The sequence below is a fragment of the Megalobrama amblycephala genome, linkage group LG8, assembly GCF_018812025.1.
Source record: "Megalobrama amblycephala isolate DHTTF-2021 linkage group LG8, ASM1881202v1, whole genome shotgun sequence".
NCBI classification, from domain to species: domain Eukaryota; kingdom Metazoa; phylum Chordata; class Actinopteri; order Cypriniformes; family Xenocyprididae; genus Megalobrama; species Megalobrama amblycephala.
This window is the reverse complement of record NC_063051.1, coordinates 30,401,379-30,414,980: the sequence shown is the minus strand read 5'-3', so window position 1 is coordinate 30,414,980 and position 13,602 is coordinate 30,401,379. Positions and strand designations below refer to the sequence as shown.

At 36.6% G+C, this 13,602-nt stretch overlaps 1 protein-coding gene across 1 annotated transcript in view; it reads right to left on the bottom strand.

The window, feature by feature from the left end:
* agap1 (ArfGAP with GTPase domain, ankyrin repeat and PH domain 1) overlaps positions 1-13,602 on the bottom strand; it is a 165,439-nt gene that overhangs the window by 48,589 nt on the left and 103,248 nt on the right. The window contains 2 exon segments of the mRNA XM_048200479.1: positions 5,958-6,119; positions 11,988-12,153. Of these exon segments, the coding sequence (XP_048056436.1) occupies positions 5,958-6,119; positions 11,988-12,153 (328 nt within the window).

Here is a 13,602-nt window from a genome sequence, read left to right as displayed (position 1 = left end):
TAAACTTTATTAAAGTTAATCAGTCAAGAGCAGTTACAGATGCTTGATGTTTTTAATGTTGAAAATATAAAACGTTAAATACTGTTATTTGAAATTATTTTTAAAAAATGAAGACACGTTAAATGTGAAATTAAACCCACCAGTAGGTGGCAGCGAATCACTGTTAATGAGTGAATCATTGAGAATCAACCGATTCATTCAAACGGCTTCTTCATTCAGGAAGTGTTGCTCAAAGACGCAAAACAATTCTGTGGACTTTGGAACTATTTTTCGTTGGCGAAATACAGCGAAACAGGCGATTTGGTGTCTTAAATTTAAGTCACTTGATATTAAGTTCTTGTTCATTAAACTTACGCTGAATAAAATCAATATCACATTTGTAATCATGCTAATATTTGGAGATAAATGGTGCTCTTTGTGTAATATTGGTTAACTATATTAAATTATTTAAATACTAAATCACGCAGTGAAATCGTGCACTCTAAATATGCATGCGCACTAGTCTAACCTACTAGACTACATAATGTAGTGCATGCGTGCACTCAATGGGTGTGTTTTTGTTTGTTTTTTTGTAAAGTGAGGGACATACTCGATAATATCAGATCGTTAAATCAACAATTGCGATATCATGGACGATATATATCGCACACCCTACAGCACTGGCCCGATCAGGCAAGTGATTGTTCCGTCTACTGTCCCGAGCGTCGTTCACACTGGCCCAGGGCCATCTGGCAGTCCTTATTGTACAAGTACATGAGCTTGGTATCGGGCCGATACCGATACTAGTACTGGTGCATCCCTAATTATAAGCATGGTTTTCATTACTGAATCCATTTTTATGAGGGATGGGATAAAAAATGTCTCAAACATCAATGAAAAAAGCCTCATTGATACGTTTTTAACCTTATGTTATATAGGGAACAATTCTAGGAACTTGCCACATCCATTATCTTGGTTGTTGCTAGGCCATTACTAGCTCACGATCTTGGTGGTTTGTACATGGTTGCTTACTAGGCCAAGTCATAAGAGCCCTAAAGCACTAAAATAAAGTGAAGGATGCAGTGAGTGAAAACATTTAGAGCAGTCACAGGCTACAGATAAGAGAAGGGACATCCCTATGGAAAAAACAAAACAAAATGCATGGGTACATAACTCAACAAGTTGGGTGACGTGACAACAGGGCAGCCAGGCATTTATGTTAAGGCAGGTCGGACCGATAGCATGTACCCCAGAGCACCTAAACACAGCAGATGTAATCAAAGAGACACTCATTACTTCTGCTGCTGTTTGTCTCTCATTATTAAGCCAGAGAGCGGGAGGCTCAAGAATAGCCATGAAGGGAGGGACAGAAGGGATATTTATGTGCGCAACTGTCTGCTTGGGGCAAAGGATGCTCCAGGTAAAGAAACAGGGATGTCACTGCCTTTTCCATGCCCTCAAGACAACATGGAGTGGGACCAAAAGACACAGAGAGAACCATCACTGGAGGGGGATCTTATCTCCTTTAAACGGACTTGGCTTTGTTTCCTCTGGAATAAAAGAGCTCATTACTGAGGCTGTTTCTCTCAAGTGGCAGCCATGTCCAGTCAGAACGAGTCTGCTCTGATGTGACCCAACTCATTCAGACAGCACACAGTCGAGTGTCAACTCTTTTAAACTTTGACCCTCTCTTACAATTACACTTTAAAGCTCAGTTCAGTTTATTTTGCATAAAAAGCACAGGGACAAGTATCTGCAGGCATCTGCAAATGTAAGACCTTTTTAAGACCTACACAATTAAAATTAATGCTATATCAGTGGGGTAGAGCCAGAGCCAGTGCTAGACTTATAGGCGCCCTAAGTAATGCCCCTGTCAGTGCATTCATAAAAACCCAACACAGTCTCACGGCAATTCGCAACTATTTTATGTTGGTGGCTAATGAATTGGTGGCTAATTTGTGTGAATTCGTACGGCCTCATTTGTACATTTTCTTACATTCTGTTTAAACCCCAGAGAAGGGTAGGTTTAGGGGTGGGGTTAGGGGTGGTCCTTCATAATGAGATGCATTTGAAAATCATACATTTTTGTACAAAAATCTAATTGTACAAAATCGCCACTTAATTAAATAGTCACGTTTTCCTGTGAGATTGGGTCGAAAAACCCCAAAAAAACCCACAACCCCTTTAATCTGTTCTTTCAGAGCAGCTTCACTGTCAACAAACAACAGTGAGTTGAAACATTCAGTAATACAATATAAAATAAAATTACAAAACAGAATGACATTTTTACTCCAAACTCACTTCATGATGTCAGTCGAGTGTTTGAAATACTTGTTTTGTGATCTGACATGTCTTCATATCACAGAATTAGACAGAAATTATATTACTTTATAGTATTCTATAATGTGATAAAGGCTATGTCAATTAGCATTGCATTATAAATATATTTTATTCTTATGAAAAGATCACAGATAAACCATATATTGTCGCAATCGTATGTTTATTGTTTTCATGTTTCATCAGTCAACATGTCTCTATCTGTGTTTATTCTGCTACAGCGATAGCTGGATGCCTTTGTCCATATAAGGGATTTCCTAGTTTTATGACTCCTATGAGACTCACTTGTGGACTTTCTGCACGAGGGCGCCCTCTGGCTTTGAGTATGAATGTAACAGACATTAGATTACGTGTGTACTCAATGCTCACAACACCCTATTTTAGGTAAAAAAATAATACTTCTCTCTATAGAAATTTGAAGTTAGCATATGCAAATCCATAAGTTGTTCTCCAGTGTTTACAGGAGTTTTTTTTTTTTCTCTCAGTGGATACATAAGATTTCCTGACAAAAATTAAAGGGGTGGTTGATTATTATTTCACTTTTTTAAATTTAGTTAGTGTGTAATGTTGCTGTTTGAGCATAAACATCATCTGCAAAGTTACGACGCTCAAAGTTCAATGCAAAGGAGGATATTTTCTTTTAAAGAATTGGCTGTTTAAGGACTACAACAAATGGCTGGTAGGGACTACAACAAGCTTCTTCCTGGGTTAGTGACATCACTGACCCTAAAAATTTACATAAACCCACCCCCGAGAACACACAACAAAGGGGGCGGGGCCATGTTGGGCTGCTTTAGAGAAGAGGAAGAGTTGTTGTAGTAGAGTGTTGTTGTCATGCCGTCATTTTACGCCGGACTGCTTCACAAACGAGGCTCAATTCAGCACTGGATTTGCAAAAAAGATTAACATGACGGCACAAAAAAGCCGAGTTTCATTCTAAAAGTTGTAACTTCTTCCTGAGTCTCTCCATCAGTGTCGACTCCGGTTTGAACAATGTAAGGCTGAACACCGTTACTGACAATCCTCATTTTGGCTGCGTGAGATTCTCCAGCTTTGTTGTTGTTGAGCTGATAAAGCTCCTCCCTCTTCTGGAAAGGGGGCGGAAGCAGCAGCTCATTTGCATTTAAAGGGACACACACAAAAACGGTGTGTTTACCCAAATAGGGGCAAATTTGACAAGCTATAATAAATGATCTGTGGGGGATTTTGAGATGAAACTTCACAGACACATTCTGGGGACACCAGAGACTTATATTACATCTTGTAAAAGGGGCATTATAGGTCCCCTTTAAGGGAACACTTCCATAATTCCTATGTCCTTTCCTCTATAAGCTATTTCATAAAATAAGCAAATGAATAAACAAGCTTATAGAGCACTAAAAATGGATTCAGCTAAAAATAGCTTTGTTTAACTTTCTGTTTGATGTGTGGACAATAAGAAAAGATCGGAATAATCTAAAAGCAGTAAATAACAATAATAGTTACGAAAAGTAAATGAATAATTTAGCTTCCTGGCTAGAGACCAAACAAAACAAGAGACTAAACAAAAGGTTGAAGGTCAGTCAACAGTCTCTCCGTCTCAGTGAAGTGCAAGGAACGTCAGTTAATTACTTTGCTACCACTTATCTCTCTCCATTTCTCTCAGAAGAAAGACAAGATCTCATTCCCGCCAGCTCCTGGGGGCAAGAGGTGACAAGCAATCAGCGTCCAGCACTACCGTCATCCAGCCATCAGATCTGATCCAGTCAGGCCGTGGACAGACACATCATTAGGCCAGCAGAAAGGTTATTTTTAAGAGATTCCTGGGGGGAAGGATACAAGCACTCACACAACCTCACAACAGAGCCCTCCGGAGCGCCGCAGTGTCCGAACAACCCTCCTGAATATTACCGAAGCAGTGATAATCACTGACTCCACTGCTGTTTTACTGCTGAAGTCACTGATACACATACTGATACACACAGAGAATGTCGTGACAGTATTGACTTCGCGCTTGAACAAACAATAAAACACAGAATTATGCCAAAATGCCCGTTTTGTCAAGTATCCTCATAAATGATTTAAATAACATCTTAAATGAACTTAAAGGGTTGTAAGAAAATGAGATGCGCGTCATGTCCGGCAGCGGCAGCTCTTAAAGTGACAGCAGCCTAATAAACCAGTTGCTGTGATGATGTCTGTCATTAATGTTCATCAAAGAACAGAGAAAACTGTAGCTTTAATAAGGATTAATCTATATTTAATTTATAATTTATGCAGTGAAGACTGTAAAGTGTTTGATAACTTTATTCAATTTCTGTATAGACAGGTAAATATGACATTTATTATAATGGGTTTATGCGAAGATTGTTTTAAGTTCACTTAAATTAAAAAGTACACTGCAAAAAATGCTGTTCTTACTTAGAGTTTTTGTCTTGTTTCTAGTCAAAATATCTTAAAGTTCTTAAATCAAGAAGCATTTTCTTGTTTTCAGGAAAAATAAATCAAAATTAAGCATGTTTTTCCTTAAAACAAGCAAAATAATCTTATTTCAAACCAAGAATAAGCTATATAATCTTGTTTTCAGTTTGGACTAAGATTATTTTGCTTACCCCACTGGCAGATTATTTTGCTTGTTTTAAGAAAAAACATGCTTAATTTTGATTTATTCTTCCTGAAAACAAGAAAATAATTTGTACTTGTCAAGAAAATGATTATTGATTTAAGAACTTTAAGATATTTTGACTAAAAACAAGACAAAAATTCTAAGTAAGAACAGCATTTTTTTGCAGTGTAGCTATTTTTAAAGTCTAATAAATGTTGAAATTGATAACTTTCAGTTATACTGTAATGTTAAATGTCTATAATTAATGTTTTAAAAAATCAGTTTCATAGATTCATCAGTAGCAGTGTTAGTATCAGTGAAACAGGTCTTCATGCATGAGATGCCATTAAACAAATATTTAAAAATACTGTCTTTTAAGTTGTTTCTACATTAATTTGTAGAGTAACTGTGAAAAAACTGGTGTATTTCACATAATGTACAAGTTGTGTTGTTGACGTCATGTGTGGGGTGTGTGGCTCAGCTGTGTGCGTGTAGTGCCCTGCTGCGAAGCCCGTTTAAGCTTTTCACAGCTTTAATTGTTATCAGGGGTAAACTACAGACAAGGGTCAAACGACAAGCCTAAACCAATCACACCATGTCACTGCAGTTCATCAGCACACATATACACACGGAGTCTGACAGCTGTCAGTCCAAGAGTGACTTGTGTCTGTGTGTTCTCATTTCCCCCTGTGGCTTTGCAGACATGAGAGATTTCATAAAAATAGCAAAGTATGAAATTATATACAACAACAGAAAGGTGACAGACTGGTAAACATCACGCTCCAAACATTTCTCTTCTGCTAGTGACTCGCCGTCGACAGATGAGCCTTTGGTAATGTGCTTCTCCTGAGTGGCCATTACTTTGATAAACAGTTAAAGCAGCATTAGAGCTTGACGCGAGGATCAATGAAAGGTGGAGTGGGTGTATGTGTGCGTTCACAACTATAGGATAACAAATCACTGTTTAAGGTTCTCTGTTCTGAAGAAAAACCTTTAAGACGACGACATGCATACAAGCCACCCAACACAGCGGGGGCGGCACGTGTCCGACACTTACCCGTGCTGATTCCTGAATTGGCGATGACTGTGGCATCACTCCATTGGTCAGCGCTGGATACAGAATACGAGCGCTGATGCATCCCGTCTGGCCGACTGTTAAACGACACCAGACTGATGCCACTTGCCATCTGAGACGCAGAAGAACTACTGGTCACAGAGCCTGTGAGAGAGATGCATGATCATTAAAACACCATTCTTATAATATCCCCAATGCACTTTTTTGATTGAAAGTTATCTTTAATGCTATTTAGGTTTTGTTTGTGATACAGTGCACATTTAGAGCATGTTTTGTTCTTTTGCAAACTCAGGTTAATGAAAAAAAATTTTTTTGTTCAACATGTAGGCACCATTTTGGTTATCAGACAATTTTTGGTTATCTTAATTTAGCAGTATCGGTCGATATTAGATATTTAATTCTGTATGGTAATTTCCCCAAATTTTACATTTAAATGACCTTTGCCATCATTTATCGCTCAAAGTTAATCTTATAGCTGCAGTCCGTAAGTTTTGCCTCTTTGTCGCCATCTCTGTTTGAAACCTGCTATTGCAGTTATTTGCAGAATTATCATCTTTAGGTGGGTTGTGCATTGGCACGGATGAATCTAATGTTTGCCGTCAGTCACCACACTGGTGGATACTGTACAATCTGCCTTCAAAATGATAAGTTTAATTATTCCAGCTGCTGTGAGAAAAGGCTATAGATGATCCGTCACCTGCAGCGTCCAGGCATTACGTGACGTAATGACGCAAAGACAAACTCGAATTTCCGGCAGAAACCTACCAGTACCACTCTTATTAGAAAAGATCATTACAAGCTTACCGTTGTGAATCGAGCTAAGGTAAGGAGATAGTTTTGAACACTGGCTGGTTATGCACTTGCTCAATAATTGATTTTGGATCATTTTTAACCACAAAAAGTTACGGACTGCAACTTTAAAAACTAAAAATTCAAGAGATAGTTACATCCAGGGCCTAAAATTAAAGGATTAGTCCACTTTTAAATACACTTTTCCTGATAAATTTACTTACCCCCATGTCATCCAAGATGTTCATGTCTTTCTTTCGTCAGTCGAAAAGAAATGAAGGTTTTTGAGGAAATCATTCCAGGAATATTCTCCTTACAGTGGATTTCAATGGCTACCAACAGGTTGAAGGTCAAAAGTACAGTTTCAGTGCAGCTTCAAGGGCTTTAAACAATACCAGTTGAGTAATAAGGGTCTTATCTAGTGAATCTTGTATTTTCGAAAAAAAAAAAAAAAAAAAATACAACCTTTTATGCTTTATAAACAAAATATCGCATTGAACGTACTTTCCGCTTCCGCATTCTTCATAACGCTTACGCTGAATGCCCTACGCCTTCCCTATTCAACTTATGGAACGAAAGCGGCGCCAGTTTCGTTTTTTTCTGTAACTTGAATAGTTGTATTTTTTTCGAAAATGACCAATCGATTCACTAGATAAGACCCTTATTACTCATCTGGTATCGTTTAAAGCTCTTGAAGCTGCACTGAAACTGTCATTTTGACCTTCAACCTGTTGGTAGCCATTGAAATCCACTGTAAGGAGAATAATCCTGGAATGATTTCCTCAAAAACCTTCATTTCTTTTCGACTGACGAAAGACATGAACATCTTGGATGACATGGGGGTAAGTAAATTTATCAGGAAAAGTGTATTAAAAAGTGGACTAATCCTTTAATACTCACCAAGTGCCAAATGCGAGTAATCTGCGTCTCTGATAGTGTGCAAATACTAAGTTGAGCTTTCTTTCATGCCTTCTGGTGCTTGAACGGACAAATTCACACAAAAATTATGTAAAAAATGCCCGTCTTGATGAGTATCCTAAACATAGTCCGATAGTCAGTTATGTCTTCAGTTGAGAGAAAACTGCATGAGTGCGTGCATTCGCTCTTAAAGTGACAGCATCCTAATAATCCTGCTGCTGTCTGCGTGTGTAATGTTAACCAAAACAAAGGAAGGGGGGGGAATAAATAAATAAATAAATAAATAAATATCACACTGCTCTTGAACTTTTAAAAGGATATGAAGACTATGCAGTGTTATTTATTTGATTAGACCAGTGTTTCTCAACCAGGGGTCCATGGACCCCTAGTGGTCCTTGACAGAATGCCAGGGGGTCCTTATAAAATATCTGAATAAGAATTTTTGTATATTTTGACATTTGACTTGTTCCCATAAAAGAAGAAGATAATATATGTATAATATAACTGACTATATGACTAAATATAGGACAAGTCAACTAACGTAGTAGTAAATTATACATGATTGCATTTGGTCATCACAAAGACATTAATGATATCAATGAGCCAATTTTATTCTGGGGTCCTTGAGGATGGTTCCAAATATGATGGGGGTCCATTACTCAAAAAAGGTTGAGATTCACTGGATTAGACTACTTCATTACATTTCTGTATCTGAAAACTACTGTTAGACCTGCCTGAAAGCACTGTTTATTTCATTTGTATCTTTGTTGTTTTGTATTTGTGCTATTGCTTGTAATTTGATTATTTGTTCTTTTTTTATCACTGACTGTTTACTTGTCTTTAAAAATGTAGGCTATTAAAATTATATTAGTTAAGCTAGCAGTTTTAGCTGTGGTATTGAAATTAGAATAGAGAATTGTGAATTTTCTCATAATTGCCTGTTTTTGTTTCACGGCTGGTAAAAAATAGTTTTGGTCGGTTCATTTTCTTAAGTCACCGGCCATTGGCAGGTGTGGCAAAAAGTTAGTTTTAGACCCTGGTTTCATCCAAAAAAAAAAGAAAAAAGAAAATTCTGTTTTCACTATTTATATGTGAATAAATCTGAAATTAAATCTGTTAATCATATAAAGAAACTGTCTCTTAAGAGGACTTGGATTAAAAAGCTCAATTTGTTGGTTTTACAATGTCTTCATTTGTGTTCTGAAGATGGATGAAAGTCTTGGTTTGAGAAGAGATGAGGGTGAGTGAATGATGATGAATTGTGATGAATATGTAATATTTAGCAGATTCTTTTTTATATATATTGTACATTATATTGTTGTGAATGCTTAAATTCACTTGAAGCATTTAAAATGATTTATTTGTTTTCAGTTTTGGGGAATTTTTTCCCCATTATTTAGGCAAAACAGTATGAAACTTCAATACCAGCCACAACAAGAGAATAAATATTAATTGACCAGAATTGTAATATAGATGCATCCCTAATTTTTTTTCACTTTTAGCTGTTGTTTTCATTAACAACAATAAGTATAACTAGCACACATGCACCAAACTTTATTTGTTCTCATCTATGGCATAAATAGTGACATCAGATTACTTAAAGGTTAATTATCACCACCGTGAGTCATCATTAAACTGTGGGAGAGGTTTGTCTGACTCACGTGGAAATTAAAGTGGACATCACAGGAAGTCATATCTAATCGCACTAATAAGATTACAACACAACTGAGCACAAAACGAATGTGAGAAAGATATTGTATGACGTGCAAATACTGACTCAAACACAAATCAACCATAAGGCTGCTGGGCTTATGAACAGAGAAAATCCAACTCCGACAATTTAACAGTTTGTCCAATAGCAGGGAAACAAAATGTAAAAAACGCTGATGTGATGATGCCGCTTGTCATTTGCCATAGCTACAGTCAGTGCACAAAAACACTTGTAGTCAATAAAAGAGGTTCAGTAAATATTTCCTTATTCTGGTTTTTAATATGTTGTTGGAAAAAGGTGTACCCACGGGCCTCCGCTGGCCCGTTGCAAACTCGACTGAATGAAATGTCACGACTCAATTTAATCTCCATTGTAGTGGATAAATCAGACGGCAGCACCTTTGGGTAAATGGCAAAAGCTGAGCGTGCTTCAGGAGAGGCCTGATAAACTACATTTTTACAGGAGGAAAATAAACACTATGTATGTATGAGGGCAGAGCAGGGTTTACACACACACACACACACACACACACACACACACACACACACACACACACACACACACACAGTGCAAGAACAGCAGTGTGTGAAGATATGCTATAATGGATTCGGTGCATAATTGGAGCTTTCACAAAAAGAGATGTTAAGACCAAAGGAATAAGAGGTGCATGTGATCACGCCACTGACCCAGCCCTACAGTCAAATACTCGACTTACAAAAGCTTTCACTGCCTTACCACTGTGAAATATCTCTCTTTTCTCCTCTACTGCACCCATCTCCCTCCCTCATTCTCTCTCTCTCCCTCTCATTAGTGTTCATTTCGGACTTGCCTGACTGGAGAACGAGCGCTGATTGCATTAATATTCATGACAATAATTAGTACATGTATTATGGGTCACTGAATATTCATGCTATTAGTTTGGTCCTCCTGGTGCTGTGTGTGTGTGTATGTGAGAGAAAGGTCTTTAACACTCCTCGGGGGGCTTAAGGATTGTTGATCCAATGAGTGTGTATGCGAATAACTAAACAATAACTTAATTGTTTAATTCTCTACTGATGAAGACTGCGCGCCCATTATATTCACATTAAGATACGTTAATACATTTGTTTTCTAAAACAAGGTAAGGAAATGTAAATTATATATATATTTATAAATAATTATTTAAAATGTATTTTAAATTTCAAATTCATATATATTGTATTATACATCCAAACATTTATCCTATGTAGTGTCGCAAGGAAGTTGGAGCCTCAGATTTGGAGCCAGTATACATTTTATTATATTAAATAAAAATAAAAAATGCATTATATAATAATAATTATCTAATTTTGTTATATTATTATATATATAAATTTAAAACAAAACAAAACAAAATCAAGCATGGTCGTGTTATCTGGGTGGATGGCCAGTATATATTTTATTATATTAAAGAAAAGAAAAATTACATTATATAATTAATCTAATTATATAATCTAATTTTGTTTTATTAATGTATTACATTAAATATGGTTTTAAAATAAAAAAATCATAAAGCACAGCAAAGAGCAAAACAAAAAACAAAAAGCCAAACAAATAAAAGCTAAACAAAACAAAAGCAAAGCAAAAAGTTAAAAAGGAAAACAAAAGTAAAGCAAACCAAAGCAAAACAAAAAGCTAAACAAAACAAAAAAGTAAAGCAAAACAAAAAGTTAAACAATGCAAAACAAAAAGCTAAACAAAGCAAAACAAAACAAGAAGCTAAACAAAGCAAAAGCAAAACAAAAAAGTAAAGCAAAACAAAAAGCAAAAAGCCAAACAAAATAAAAGCTAAACAAAAGCAAAGCAAAAAGCTAAAAAGGAAAACAAAAGTAAAGCAAACCAAAGCAAAACAAAAAGCTAAACAAAGCTAAACAAAACAAGAAGCTAAACAAAGCAAAACAAAGCAAAAAAGTAAAGCAAAACAAAAAGCAAAAAGCCAAACAAAATAAAAGCTAAACAAAAGCAAAGCAAAAAGCTAAAAAGGAAAACAAAAGTAAAGCAAAACAAAAAGCAAAGTAAAAAACGAAGCTAAAAAAGCAAAAACAAAACAAGCAAAGCAAAAAGCAAAACAAAACAAAAGCAAAGCAAAACAAAAAGCTAAACAAAGCAACAGCAAAACAAAAAAGTAAAGCAAAACAAAAAGCTAAACAAAGCAACAGCAAAACAAAAAAGTAAAGCAAAACAAAAAGCAAAGTAAAAAAACGAAGCTAAAAAGCAAAAACAAAACAAGCAAAGCAAAGCAAAGCAAAGCAAAACAAAAAAGCTAAACAAAGAAAAAGTGATGAAGCAAAAGCTAAACAAAAAGCAAAACAGAGCAAAAAAAAAAAAAAAAAAAAAAAAAGTAAAACAAAATCAAGCATGATTGTGTTATCTGGATGGATGGCCAGTATATATTTTATTACATTCAAGAAAAGAAAAATTACATATAATTAATTTAATTATATAATCTAATTGTGTTTTATTAATGTATTACATTATATATAGATTTAAAGTAAAATAAAAAAATCATAAAGCAGAGCAAAACAAAAACAAACAAAAAGCAAAGCAAAACCAAACAAAAAGCATGATCACATTACCTGGTGTCTGTCCAAGCTGCAGGTTGCTCATGTCCTTGGTCATCCCATTGGTTTTGGGACTGGGGGCCGCACATGTGGAGATGGCCCTCGGGGGCCTCTTCCCTGGAACTTTCACTGTAGTGCGAAGCAGGTCGATCTCCTTCCCATGAACATTCTGCATATAATCCTATATTAAAAAATGACAAAAAGATTACCACAACAGCATTGGACACTTTGGATGAAAAGTGTCTACTAAATTTATTTTGTCAGCACACAGTTAATACTGCCCACCCTCTGGAGCTGAAGAAATCAATATTAACATATTTGAAATTCATGCTGAAGAAACGCAGAATATCAGCTAATGCCTTTTAGAGCCTCTTTTCCCTTTTCCGCAGATCACAGCATGCCATCGCAGCATGTGTTTGGATTCTAACTGCGTTGTCTGGATTTGTGCGTGGCTTTGCTTGCGTTGATGATGAAAGTTACTCAATGCTAATAGGGATGCAATTACCAGCCGCAAGCTGTTGGCCCGCCACTCCTGAAGGGCTCTCCTGTGGCTTGTTAAACCGTGTTGAGAGCTCTTGGCTTTGAATTGCCCTTTTGTTGGCCTCTAGTGAGGGATGGACATGTTATGCTCTTGCCGTAAATTGCTCGGTACAGCACACATACACACGGAGTCTCGGGTCTTTGTGTTATTTGATTGGCACTCAGCTGACGTATGGCAGTTCCGGGTGGTACGCGCTCGCTCTCAAAGCCTTGCCCCTGCTCGTTAAGTGAAAGACTCCACGTGTCAGCTCTATTGAAGAACATATGTTATTGTGTTTCATGTAGGACATACACTCCGGGGACTGGTCCATATGTAACTCTTGATTTAAAATAAAGGACGGGCGAACCACTTGAGGGATTTAGTTTAGGGAGTTGGAGTGCTCAAATGTGAACAGTTGATGAAAAGATCATCATCTGGCCACTTCAGGGGCAGATGTGCATTTAAAATTGATGCTCCGCATAGACCATAAAGCATAATCACATAATGTTTTACAAAACAGTGCAAGTTTAATCAATGCACAATAGTTATGCGCTAAAAAAAAAAAAAGATTACAAAGTTGTGCATATAATGGATGTGAACATGGATAGTTATTTGGGATATTTTTCCCCTCACTAATTAGGTTGCATCTATTGCCATCCACTTAATCAGCTGCATTAATGTGATTTCTTTTTCACATAGTTGAGCAATTAAGAGCCCTGATTGAGTTTCATCCTATTAGCCTCCGCAAACACTCTAATTGATGCCTGTGTAGCAGACACCTGCTGATGAGAGGAACCTGTTCACAGCCACGAGGAGGAGGGGGACCGTATATGATGACGCACACTTCCTCTAATTCACCCAGATGAGGTTGTTAATTAGGGTATTAATGCATGCAAGCTTAAATTATGTTCAGTGAATTTTTGACAAACTATTTTCTTTTTTTTTTTAATTTAAAAGTGTAGCCACTTTGTATTCATCTGACATCCGTGGGCTCAGTGTCTGAGATAATTGGAAATAAAGAATGGGAATAATATGTTACAGGTCAGAGTAAAATCTGTATCAATGTGTCAGGAGGGCATTTAACCGCATTGGTCACAAGAAAAACAAATA